The sequence below is a fragment of the Schistocerca nitens genome, chromosome 3 (assembly GCF_023898315.1).
Source record: "Schistocerca nitens isolate TAMUIC-IGC-003100 chromosome 3, iqSchNite1.1, whole genome shotgun sequence".
Classification (NCBI taxonomy): domain Eukaryota; kingdom Metazoa; phylum Arthropoda; class Insecta; order Orthoptera; family Acrididae; genus Schistocerca; species Schistocerca nitens.
This window is the reverse complement of record NC_064616.1, coordinates 806,062,188-806,076,518: the sequence shown is the minus strand read 5'-3', so window position 1 is coordinate 806,076,518 and position 14,331 is coordinate 806,062,188. Positions and strand designations below refer to the sequence as shown.

At 40.0% G+C, this 14,331-nt stretch overlaps 1 protein-coding gene across 1 annotated transcript in view; it reads left to right on the top strand.

Annotated features, from left to right (window-relative positions):
* LOC126249433 (uncharacterized) overlaps nt 1-14,086 on the top strand; it is a 619,638-nt gene extending 605,552 nt beyond the window's left edge. Inside the window, exon 6 of the mRNA XM_049951086.1 lies at nt 13,621-14,086. Coding sequence (XP_049807043.1) covers nt 13,621-13,706 — 86 coding nt within the window. The 3' untranslated portion in view covers nt 13,707-14,086. The remainder of the gene's footprint in view (nt 1-13,620) is intronic.
* The last annotated feature ends 245 nt before the right edge of the window (nt 14,087-14,331 follow it).

Below are 14,331 nucleotides of genomic sequence, written 5' to 3'. Positions count from 1 at the left end.
ATATTTTTCGTTTATTTTTGGAGGATTTGGGCATTAGCCCAATATTCAATCTCTCTACAACTCTGTGATCACTAATACTTGCATCCGTTTTGATGCTCGTTATTAGCTCAGGATTAGTTGTTGCTAAGAGGTCAAGTATGTTCTGACAACCATTTACCAGTCGCGTGGGCTCATGAACTAACTGCTCGAAATGAGTTTCAGAGAATGCGTTAAGCAAAATTTCGGATGATGTTTATGCCTATCTCCGGGTTTAAACCTTTATTTTCACCAACATGTCGAGGGTAAATTAAAGTCACCACCAGCTATAATTATATGAGCACGTGTTTGAAATATGACTCAAGTTTTCTTTGAACCTTCAGCAACAGTATCATCTGAGTTGGGATGTCGGTAAAAGGATCCAGTTATTATTAAATTCCAGTTGCCAAGAATGACATCTGCCCATACTAACTTACACGAACTATCTGCTTCAGTTTTTCAGCAATTTTCTAAAAGCAACAAACAGGCCACCGCCAACTGTGTTTAGCGTATCCTTTCGGAACACCTTTAGGTTCTTCACAAAAATTTCGGTTGAACTTACCTGCGGCTTTAGCCTACTTTCAGTGCCTATAACGATTGGAGCATCAGTGCTTTCTATTAGCACTTGGAGTTCTGGTACGTTCCCAACACAGCTACGACAATTTACAACTATTATACCGATGGTTCCTGTATCTACGTTCTCCCTGTGTTCGACCTGCGCCCTTTGAGACTGAATCCTTTCTTGTATTTCCCTGAAACCCTCTAACCTTAAAAACCGCCCAGTCCACGCCACACAGGCCCTGGTGCCCAAGTAGCCGCCTCCTGCATGTAGTGGACTCCTGACCTATTCAGCGGAATTCGAAACCCAACCACCCTATGGCCTAAGTCGAGGAATCTGCAGCCTACACAGTCGCAGAACCGTATGAGCCTCTGATTCAGACCCTCCACTCGGCTCTGTACCGAAGGTCAGCAATCAGTCCTGTCGACTATGCTGCAAATGGTGAACTTTGCTTTCGTCTCGAAAGCAAGATTGGCAGCCTTTAGCACTTCTGTTAGCCACTTGAAACCAGAGAGAATCTCTTCTGATCCAAAGTGACGCACATCATTGCTACCAACGTGAGCCACAACCTGCAATTGGCTGCATCCTGTGATCTTCATGGCGTCTGGAAGGTCTCTTTCCACAGTCTGGAATGACTCCATCTGGTATGCAGACGGAGTACACATTGGCTTTCTTCCCCTCCTTGGCAGCCATGTTCCTAAGGGGCCCCAAAACGCGCCTAGCATTGGTGCTCCCAACTATCAATAATCCCATCCTCTGTAGTTGCCTGGATCTTGAAGGTTGAGAGGTTCCCTCTGAAACTGGACAAGCGACTGCATTTGGGTGAGGGACAGTGTCGGCCACACACAGCAACTAGAACCTGTTTGTCAGACTAACCAGAGAGGACTTACGTGCGGCCCTCTGGGAAGTTGGTTTGGTTGTTTGGGGGGAAGAGACCAAACAGCGAGGTCATCGGTCTCATCGGATTAGGGAAGGATGGGAAAGGAAGTCGGCCGTGCCCTTTCAAAGGAACCATCCCGGCATTTGCCTGGAGCGATTTAGGGAAATCACGGAAAACCTAAATCAGGATGACCGGAGGCGGGATTAAACCGTCGTCCTCCCGAATGCCCTGGGAAGTCTTTCGCCGTCTGCTACACCCTGAGACGACCTCCCGCTCAACCACGGGTGAGTGGTCAACCTTAGTGCGAGGAGTAACTGGTCCGGTCACCGGTGTGGGCCGATCGGCGGACTCAGATGTGTTGAACGTCCGTTGGATCCGCACTGCCGGCCCACAACAGTGATGTCAGTCCACTGCAGCTTCAAGCTGTGTAATCGAATCCATCACAGCTTGGAGCTAAGGGTGAAGTGTCACCAACTCTGCTCGCATCCACACACAGCCATCACAGTGCCTATCCGTGTTAAAGACCGCGGAAAACTACACTACACAGACAAATAAGGACAATCGACACGCACTATCGAGCTCTACTATGGACACAGAGGAAAACGCAAGAACTGTGTCCAGTAATTCAGATTAACACGCATAGATTCAAAAACTTAACTTTCAAAGCCCACAGATGAGACTAAATAATTCGCTCCTGACTAGGAAGTTGTATATCACAAAATCGGTTTACTTTCCGACGCAAACGAAAAAGCGAGAACTGTGTCTATTAAATATTAAAGTGACACGCAGAAACTCAAGAAACTAAACTACCAAAGCACAGATGAAACTATACAATTCGCTCCTTGTTAGGAAATCGTAAAATGTCACATCAGTTACTTCCTTATGGCTGCTAGTGTCTTGGCCGGCTGCTGCTGAATGGCTAGCCAAGACTAACGCCGACAAGCCGTCACTAGCTAGATATATTGCGGGAAAAGCGAACCAAAGACTGTAATTCACTGCTAGACACATAGAAAATGCAACAGATCTGCTAAAGATACTGCCTACACTACACTTGGCTGTCCTTTCCTAGAGTACTGCTGCACGGTGGGGGATCTGCATCAGATAGTATGGACAGAGGACACTGAAAAATTTCAAAGAAGGGCAGCTCATTTTGTATTATCGCGAAACAGGGGGCGAGTGCCATCGATATGACACACGAACTGGGGAGGAAATCGTTAAAACAAAGGCGTTTTTTGTTGCAATAGGATTTTGTTATGAAATTTCAGTCACCAACTCTCTTCTCCAGATGCGAAAATATGTTGTTGTCCTCCATCTGCATAGAGCAAAATGATCATAATAATAAAATAATAGAAATCAGAGCTTGCATGGGAAGATTTAAGTGTTTGTTTCTTCCGAACGCTGTTCAAGAGTGGAACTGTAGAAAAATAGCTTGAAAGTGGTTGAATGAACACTCTGCAAGGCACTTAATTGTGAACTGGAGAGTAATCATGTAGATGTAATGCATAACTGATTTCTAGGTTCTACGTCATTATGAGACTGTCAAACTTGTGAGGAACCGTGGTGCCCTTATCAAATGAAACTCACCCAGTTTGGTCAGATGACATGAAGTTTATATTTCATTCGATAACACATTAAAAGTAAAAAATATGCTCAGATAGGTTGTAAGAAGATTAATCATCATATACCGATACATGAATTTCATTTTCTTTCGAACTTGTAGGGACTCCTGATTTCTAGCTTTATGACTGATGACAACTTTTAGAGACCTTTACATGAGGAAACAGAACACCGGTCTGAACCACATATATCTATATCCACATAGATACTCCACAAGCCACCGTAAGTGTGTGGCCGAGGGTACCCTGTACCACTACTTGTCATTTCCTTTCCTGTTCTACTCGCAAATCGAGCAAGGGAAAAATGACTGTCTATATGCCTCCACATGAGCCCTAATTTCTTGTATCTTATCTTCATGGTCCTATTGCATGATATATGTTGGCTGCAGTAAAATCGTTCAGCAGTCAGCTTCAAATGCCAGTTCTCCAAATTTTTTCGATAGTGTTTTTCGAAAAGGACATCAACTTCCTGCCAGAGATTCCCATTTGAGTTCCTGAAGCATCTCTGTAACACTTATGTGTTGTTTGAACCTATTGGTAACAAATCTAGCAGCCCGCCTCTGAATGTTCGATGTCTTCCATCAATCTGATCTGGTACGGATCCCAAACACTCGAGCAGTACTCAAGAATAGGTCGCACCAGAGTCATATATGCAGTCTCCTTCACAGGTGACTACTCTTTCCTAAAAGTATCCCAATAAACTGAAGTTGACCATTCGCCTTCCCTACAATAGTTCTCAGATCCTCGTACCACCTCACATCTCTTTGCAACATTACACCCAGATATTTAAATGACTTGACTGTGTGAATCAGAACACTGGTAATACTTTATCCAGACATTACAGGTTTGATCTTCCTACTCATCCACATTAAGTTACGTTTTCCCACATTTATGGCTAGCTGCCATTCATCACACCAACTTGGAATTTTGTCCAAGTTGTCTTGTATCTTCCTACAGTCACTCAACTTTGGCATCTTACTGTACACTACTGCATCATCAGCAAACAACTGCAAACTGCTGCCCTCCCTGTCTGCCAAATCATTTATGTATATAGAGAACAATAGCAGTTCCATCACACCTCCCTTGGGGCACTCCTGACATAATCCTTGTCTCTGATGAACACTTGTCATCGAGAACAACATGGTGGGTTCCATTTTTAAAGAAGTATTCGAGGCACTCACATATCTGTGTATTTATTCCATGTGCTTATACCTTCGTTAACACCCTGCAATGGGACATTGTGTCAAATGCTTTCCAGAAATCTAGAAATATGGAATCTGCCTGTTGCCCTTCATCCATAGTTCCTAGTATATCATGTGAGAAAAAGGCAAGCTCAGTTTTTCACTGGCAATGCTTTCTAAAACCATGTTGATTCGTGGACATAAGCTTCTCAGTCTCAAGAAAATTTATTATATTCAAACTGAGAATATGATCAAGGATTCTGCAGTAAACAGAAGCAGGGATATTCGTCTGTAATTTTGAAAGTCTGTTCTTTTACCCTTCTTATACATCAGGGCAATGTCTCTGGTTATGATACTGTACAAACGAACTTTTCACTTAAAATGTAGTTATAATGTTTTATTGTTAACTCCAACCATCAAAGTCAAATAATTGCTAGTAGTTTCACAAATATAGAACCTTATTTAGTTTTTCCAGTGGCTGTTGTATTTTAACCCTTGTTCGGTGGTGTCTCACAGAAAATAATCATTAAAGCCTCCACAAACAATGAATCTACACTTAATGCAACATAGTTTTATTAATCATCTCTTGAATTGCTTGATGAAACTTAAGATGTTTCTGGCAGAACCTAACCTTAACTCTGTGTTCTTTATATGCAACCACTTCCCCTTTCCCATTCCTAGTAGTGATATTAGAAGTGTATCTTTTTGTTTATGTGGCTCCTTAGGTTTCGTTGAAGATTCTAATGAGTGCTCTTCCAGAGAAATTGTTTTATGAAAGGTGTAATATCATTCCTCGCAAGTAGCTGTTTCGACTGCAACTAGACTTACTATGCATTGCCTTCCTTTTCAATAAATCTCATTTCTTGCCCTCATTCATAAAGGCCTAGTGTAAACACTGGAAATCACTAGTATAGGACTGATGCTGTTTTAGTCGATAGATATGTCATATGGCTAGGGCCTCCCATCGGGTAGACCATTCGCCTGGTGTGAGTCTTTTGAGTTGACGCCACTTCGGCAACTTGCGTCTCAAGTTTTAGTTGAACTGGATGCTTCTGGCAACTAACCCTGTTACTAGACTCTCACTCGCCACATGCAGTGGCCGCGCAGTTAGAGGCGCCGTGTCACGGATTGTACAGCCCCTCCCGTCGGAGGTGCCAGTCCTCCCTCATGCATGGGTGTGTGTATTGTTCTTACCATAAGTAAGTTTAAGTAGTGTGTAAGTCTGTGGACCAATGACCTCAGCAGTTTCATCCCTTACATTCACACACATCTGAACATTTTTTGCAACTGCTCTGATAGTAAGACAATCTTCAAACTAGTGTGAAGAGCTTTCCCGACATAATATTCAGTCATCTTGTAACACGACGCTCGGGCGCACGCTACTCCTTAAAGCCTGTACTATAGTAAGTTTACGGGCTTCACCTTAAGAGAAAGGATTTTTTGTATAGACATTGACCGCGTGTACATGAATGGAGGCAAATCAGACTTACACCCACTCAGTAATAACAATGATACGTCAAGCAAGTCCGAAATGCAACTACACGTCAGGACAGACAAGAAACAACACAGAAGATGTTACCAATTTGTTAATAATACGGTCGCCAGCCTAATTAGGCATTAACTGAGTTTCTTCCCTGTACAAGTTGATGTACGTTCGAGCATAACAACACGTAGTAACACTGCTTAATATGGTAAATTTTCGAACCAGAAAATCTACTGAACTGATAATTTCACTTTCTGTACCAAATGGATAAACCATAAATACACAACATTACACTATAATGTTTACTACCAAACTTCATACTGTCTATTGAACTGATTAAAATCGGGCATAGGTTACCCTAGAAATAGCACTTTCGAAACACACACACAATGTCAATTTTGATAAATGTAAAACACCGATAAATTTTGGGTTTTATATTGGCTTTAACTTTACTGGTCTAATCAGTTTAGAACACTTCAGAACTCAAATGAATAAAAAAAGGGGGGGGGGGGGCTGAAACTGTTATGATCACTGTATTGAAACTATTAACTATTGAAAGCATTAAGCACTCAAGATTTCCAATATATGAATAACTACTCTTTTTATCTTATTTCCTGCTCATTTAAAATACCATTATATCTGCCTCAAAATAATTAAACTTCATTACTAATTCAATTTCAAAATTATCTTCCAACTTTGTCAGACCTATGTTATTCGTCTATTATTTCATTAACAACAAAGTTCCTTAAACATCATTCTAACATAGCTAGGTCTGCAGGTAATTATTATTAATATAAACTTTGAATCTTCATCTCGGGACACTCGGATTGCACAACATGTGGAAAGGACCCTGTCTAGGTTAGTAGTGAGGATAATTAAATGATAGGACAGTTCTGGTAAAATTTAAGTTGTTATTGAACAGTATGGAACAAAGTAACACTGGTCCACACGAATACAGTACTAAAAGTTTCAACCTGTTCGTATCGATGCGGCGGTTGACGGGCGGCGAGATGGCGAGGCACAGGGCACACATACAATCACAGCATTGGCTCTTGATGTATCGGCACTTTGCTTCTTAGCGTCGCAATTCTTTTCCATTTAGTGCCTAAGGAATTTTGCCATGCTGTATAGGCGTCGGGACAGCACATCCGAGGCTCAATGAAACTACATCTTCCAGGAGAGCCTCCTTGATCCAGAACGTGTGGCTCAGACCAATGCCCAACTCCGACTACTACTGCTGAGCCCGTTATGCCGTGCAGCGCCCGTGTGCATTTTCCCGCGCTCACCTGCCATCCACCTTTTATCGCTCCCCTGCAGACAGGGTATTCACCAGAGGTTTTGCGTTCTACATATCCTAACACATTGCCTACGTATGGACCAGACGCACAATTACAATTTTAAACATGTTACAATAGATTCAACATTTGTTACACTTCAATTCTATTACAATATTGTTTGAAATTTGACATAAACATTAATATTCACATTGAAATTTGTTTACAGTTTTCTTAACACAATGACATGAAAAAAAAATAAAAATAAAAAAAAAAATAGAAATGAAATCAGAACATCGATTACACTAATTTATCGAAAATCAGAAGAAAAAATTATTATATGTACAATAGGGCAACGTTGTTGTTGTTACAATCTGGCAGTTCAGACTTTTCAATCAGTGAGGAGCCACAGTGTCATTATCTGCATATGTCAAATGCTGATACTACAACCTTGTATGCATTCCACATATGGTGTAGAAGAAATATTCTAATACAGATCATGCACATATTCTAGAAAGATATTTTATAGATGGGTTGCCATTTCTAAATAGCAGTGCATAAATTCTTTGCATTTTCTTTTCTCTCTGTTAAACTTCTACTGTGATCATTCGATTACAAGTCCTCACCCACTTTTACTCTCAGATATTTGTATGAAATAAATGATAAATTGTGGTTCATTAATCCTACAGCAAAAACATATTAAAGTTAGAAAAAAAATGTAGAATTGTCCATTTGACGAAATTTGTCACTGGTTTCAAAACTTGTCAGCAGACTGAAATCATGTCATAAAACTAGACATCTACACAGTTCCCTGTTGAACAAGCTTTGTCAGTCACACTATTTACAAGGTATCTGACATCATGTGAATAGTGGGCTCATTGTGTTTCACTATGAACACCTGAAATTTCAATGTCTGTTAATGAATCTCCATGTATATTAACATTCCATGTTCTTCCTACTAAGACATTCATGTTCTACTGTGAGTGTGGATGGTGAGGGAGGGAGGTGGAGCCGGAGAGGGGGGGAGGGGGAGAGAGGGGGGAGGGGGATGGGGAGAGGGAGAGGGAGAGGGAGATGGAGGAGGGAGGAGGGGGAGGGGGAGAGAGAGAGAGAGAAGCATGGGGTAATGGGGAGGTTGGGGATAAGCAAGGAGTGTAAGGGAAATGTGACAGGAATTGATTAAGTGGGAGATTTTTAGTGTGTGGAACATTTATATGAATGCAGGAGCAGGTGTGTGAACCACTAGGAGGAGTGTTGGGAGAAAAACATCTGGGAGTATAAATGGAAGATGGAGGATATAGAGGTTGGTTGAGCTTCAATGATGCTGGTTTCAATGCCTCAAATGAAGCAATCTCCACTCTTTTGGAAGGAAGGATGGAATATTGGGTTTAACGTCCCACATTGACATCGAGGTCATTAGATATGGAGCACAAGCTTGGATTGTGTCAGTGATGGGAAAGGAAATCGGCCATGCTCTTTGAAAGGAAGCATCCTGGCATTTGGATGGAGCAACTTAGGGAAATCACGGAAAAACTAAATCTGGATGGCCAGATGAGAGTTTGAAATGTCATCCTCCCGATTGTGAGTCATTTGAGCTACCCACACCCTTTTGAACCAGAGTCATAAACCTACTTCACTAACCAGTTTCTTAACCAGCTATTAGGTCCTGTGTGTTTACCATTGTTCTGCTTTTCAGTGTCTGTGTCACTTCCCTCTACAATTTCCCCACGACAAAGATTTTACCACCACTGAACATTATATAGTATTATCTATTCAACTCTTATTTGACTACATAAGAGTGTGTGTGTGTGGGGAGGGGGGGGGGGAGTTGGAGAAGGGGGAGGAGGGGCACGTAACTAACAGATGAGATTGCATAGGCAATTCCAGTTCTCTCTACATGGCTAGCGCAGAGAATACTTTACTTGATAGATACTGATTCATAATATACTATTTAATTTTAGAAATAAAAGTTAGCTGTTTTAAGTCTTAATGATTCTTCTCAGCTTATAACAATACTTCTTACACTATGGGAGCAGTTCCATCTCTGTTCATTTCCTGATCATAACCTTATTTTGCCATAAGTGGTACACCCTTTACATTGAAGGACTCTTACCTGCATAATAGGAAGCAATGAGAGTCCTATTAGCAAATGACAACAACGGAGTACATACAAACACAGACAGAATAAAGAGATCTTGTGTGATTTCTCTCTTCTTTGCAATGGTACAACCTGGCACTTTGACCAATAGGATGCAATATCTACCTAACATAAGTGTTATTTCATTTTTTCTTACATCAGATGTACACTATTGTCTTTCTTATTATCTCCTCATCTCATGTTCTGAATAAAAGAATGCCTAACAATGTTTACATGACAGCAAACAAAGTCTTGTGGATGCAGAAAAGAATACGAATTTATAGTAGTAATAAGATATATACTACTGTTACATCAACCCAAGGTACACTACTGGCCATTAAAATTGCTACATCAAGAAGAAATGAAGATGATAAACAGTTATTAATTGGACAAATGTATTATACTAGAACTGACATGTATTTACATTTTCACGCAATTTGGGTGCATAGATCCTGAGAAATCAGTACCCAGAACAACCACCTCTGGCCGTAATAACGGCCTTGATACGCCTGGGCATTGAGTCAAACAGAGCTAGGATGGTGTGAACAGGTACACCTGCCCATGCAGCTTCAACACGATACCACAGTTCATCAGGAGTAGTGACTGGCATATTGTGAAGAGCGAGTTAATCGGCCACCATTGACCAAACGTTTTCAGTTGGTGAGAGATCTGGACAATGTGCTGGCCAGGGCAGCAGTCGAACATTTTCTGTACCCAGAAATACCCGTACAGGACATGCAAGATGCGGTCGTGCATTATCCTGCTCAAATGTAGGGTTTCGCAGGGATCAAATGAAGGGTAGAGCCACAGGTCGTAACACATCTGAAATGTAATGTCCACTGTACAAAGTGCTGTCAATGTGAACAAGAGGTGACTGAGACGTGTAACCAATGGCACCCCATACCATCATGCCGGGTGATACGCCAGTATGGTGATGACGAATACACGCTTCCAATGTGCGTTCACCACGATGTCGCCAAACACGGATGCGACCATCATGATGCTGTAAACAGAACCTGGATTCATCTGAAAAACTGACGTTTTGCCATTTGTGCACCCAGGTTTGTCGATGAGTACACCATCGTAGGTGCTCCTGTCTGTGATGCAGCATTAAGGCTAACCACAGCCATGGCCTCTGAGCTGATAGTCCATGCTGCTGCAAACATGATCGAACTGTTCGTGCAGATGGTTGTTGTCTTGCAAATGTCCCCATCTGTTGACTCAGGGATCGAGACGTGGCTGCACGTGGATAAGATGCCTGTCATCTCGACTGCTAGTGATATGAGGCCGTTGGGATCCAGCATGGCATTCCGTATTACACTCCTGAACTCACTGATTCCATATTCTGCTAACAGTCATTGGATCTCACCCAACGCAAGCAGCAATGTTGTGATATGATAAACCGCAATTGCGATAGGCTACAATTCAACCTTTATCAAAGTCAGAAATGTGATGGTAGGCAATTCTCCTCCTTACACAAGGCATCACAACAACATTTCATCAGGCAACGCTGGTCAACTGCTGTTTGTGTATGAGATATCGGTTGGAAACTTTCCTCATGTCAGCACATTGTAGGTATCGCCACCAGCGCCAGCCTTGTGTGAATGCTCTGAAAAGCTAATCATTTGCATATCATAGCATCTTCGCCCTGTCGGTTAAATTTCGTGTCTGTAGAACGTCATCTTTGTGGTGTAGCAATTTTAATGGCCAGTAGTGTAAATACTTCTATGATGCTGCCAAACCTAGTAAATAATTTATTTACTGGCATTACAGAACTTATGCTAACTTATAATTTCGAAATCTATCGCCAGATAAGAGGTTGAAAAAGTATTAAGAGAACTGAAATAATAGTACTCGGCAAGGATGCATAGCACTCCTGTGCTTGTTCTATTAAAGTAAGAGCATGGGTTAATGTCTTGTACACTATAAAAACATTAGAGATAAGTTGCAGTTTCAAATTGGATACAGATCAGAGAAGAAATCAGCTGTGGCCTTTTAAAAGAAATTATCCTGTTATTGATTGCAAGTGATGTAAGGAAACCACAGGAAAATCCGTTTAGGATGTCTGAGAGGGATCTGAATCCCAATTCTTGTACATGCAAGTCCATTGTATTGACCACTGCACCATCTCGTTAACTTATAATTTCGAAATAGTGTGCGCCAAATGTAACACCACCAATAACGCATTTACACAACTCATCCTTATAAACAAGCACCTGTACCCAGTTACTGAATTCATATAAAGTCTTTCCTGTGTTGGAAAAGGGCGAGAAAGACCACATGGCTGATAACTATATGCTGATGACTATTTCCTGTAATATATCTGAAGTTTTAGAGAAAAGTGTACATAAATAACAGTAAAATTTCTAGGTAAATACGAAATGTTATTTGCATCACAGTGTTAGCCTAGAAGGGCAAAATCACAGTAGTATATGAATGTTTCAACATTATGTTAAATTTTATGTACATTGCCCAACTACATACATGGCAGCACTCTAAGAAATGAATCAATTCATTCCATTAGTCATGAACAATTAGTATCATTGACTTACATTGGTCACATCCAAAAGCCAAATACTGAAATACCATAAAGTGAGTTGCACCACTAATCTAAATAATAGGTGTGCCTTCGCTTTCTCTCATACAGCATATTACGAACGTGAATGTAAATATGGATGCAAATAAAAGTTATTTTGCTGACCACAGCAAAGCACGTCAGTGCTGTAATTGGGTTGCCCACAATCAGTTAATTAAAAATGTATGTGATGTATTACAGGTTGCAAGATGTGTTTTGTGTTAACTCATTAATTCATATAACTAATTCAGGAATTATACAAAATTTATATAAGTACGAGTAATTTTAGTGTAGGCATATGGACTTGTCAAACACACACACACACACACACACACACACACACACACACACACACACACATTTCCTTCCTCAAAAAAGGTTTCATGTGTGTTTCTTAGTGTGATGCCTACTGACATCATTGGATGGTGGTTGTTTTAATTATTTTTCTAGTGTTTAACATCATAAGTGACTGTCATTATCAGCGTGTGAACTTTTATTACTTTTGCAGTTTTTGTATTTAGTGCTGTGTTATTTCAAAATTATGTTTGTTTCTTAATCATAAATAGTCACTGTAAACATCTATTTACAACAGCATCTATGACAACTTCCTGGAAAACCCCTTAATAACTATGGTATTTCAGCTGAAGAGTCTTCTAAGGTTTTTTTCTGCAGTAATAAATTACTCGAGGATCATTAGGGTACATCATCAACACACTAATAATCAGCTTTTAACCAATGTTCTCTATGAACATAAAGTTCACAAAACTAAAATGTGGGATTTTTCCATTTCTTTCAGAGTTATTTTGATTATGAACAGTGCCAGTATATCAGAAATAATGAAGGAAATACTCTTTAAATATAGCAGTGTCAGTCACTTCCTAACCTCTTTCTGTAGTCTTCCTAACCTCTTTTTCTCTCTTTTTCCAGTCTCATCATTGTTGGTATGTAATGGTTCTTTATGCATACGTATGCAGATATTACTAACACTTTGTTCCCCTCCCTCCCCCCCCCCCCTCCCCCAGTTGAATTCATATTGTGTGACAATGCTCTTCACATTTTCACTTTCCCTTAAGTTAGGACACAACACAATGGCATACTGACGCATATTGCTACAGGCAACCTTTAATCACAGGAAAATGAACCGAAGTGATGTATGAAGGGATGCTGAAAAGTAATGCCTCTGAATTTCTTGTGTGAAAAGTCTTAATAGCTCTTTAAATAAAACGAACATTATTAACATTCTATATCTCTATTCTGCATGTCTACATGTTTATTTCTCAGTATAGTCACCCTGACGACAAACACATTTGTCCCAACAACTCTGTAAAACTTTTGAGTTTGTTGATGGAGCCTCAGTCTTGCCTCTGCTTGCACTGCTTCATCACTTTCAGAGTGAAGCAAAAAGGAAGACTACAGTTCAACATCCCATAAACATTGAGGTCATTCGAGTCAAAGTGAAATCCTTGAAGATGGTGTTTAAATTTTGGGAACAGACACAAATTGGATGGGACCAAGGTCAGATTGTTGCACATGTCACAGCACTCGTATGAGGTCTGCGAGTAACATGCTGAAGGAGTGTGTGCTCCATGTGTGGACAATTTCTTCAAATTCAAAACTTGATTACAGCACGCTGTTTCTCACGCACACATTAAGTTACACACCGCCATGTTATACACTACAGTGTGGAGCTCTCTAGCAGCAGAGGGCTGAAAATGTACAGACATTAAGTATAAACATGCAGAATGTGAATAATGTTTATTTTATTTAAAAAGCTTTAAGAGTTTTCACATGAAAAAATTCAGAAACATTACTCTTCATATAACGGACAGAAGCATATCCATACTTTTCTATATGAAAGTACTGTCAGTATCCATAATTCTACTTTTTTCCTCTGTTTCAGTTATCCTCGACACCAATCGATGGTACCACAAGACACTGATTGTTTCAAATGAGATGAGTATTACAATTGGCGCAGAGTATGATTAGAGTAATAGGAAAATGGAGATACTTAATGCTGTTGCACTAACTCTGTGTGCATATATATCACGGTAAAGCGTAACAGCTCCCATTACTTATAATGCATCTCACACAACACAAGAAAGTTATGAAATTAGTTCCAAAAGCAAATTTTATAGAAATTATTCATTTAGATTTTACCATTTGTTAGAACAAACTTCTGGCCTTTGTTCATGCTGACTGATCTCAAAAATATGCATGTCATATTTAAATATTGTGTATCTTACATGCAACTGATGAACTGTATTTTTAGTAATATTTAAGTTCTTATGAACATATTTAACTTAAGTCAGTTACTGTGATAATCATTTAATTTTTCTTTCTTTGATAATTAGCATTAATGTTTACCAAGTCATACCAAATATTTGTTACTGTACTTGTGTGTAAAATATATTGTATTAAATAAGTGCATTGAAATAAAATTCAACAATCTTATTCACTACTTTATTTATGAATCTGATCTTTCCAAGTTCATTTTCCACAGTGAAAAATCCTCTAATGGCACGATTGATCGTAACACACATTACTTACAAAATTTCCCAGTGAGAACAACAAAGCACCTGTAGGACTCCAGTAGAATGAAAAGAGAATGAAA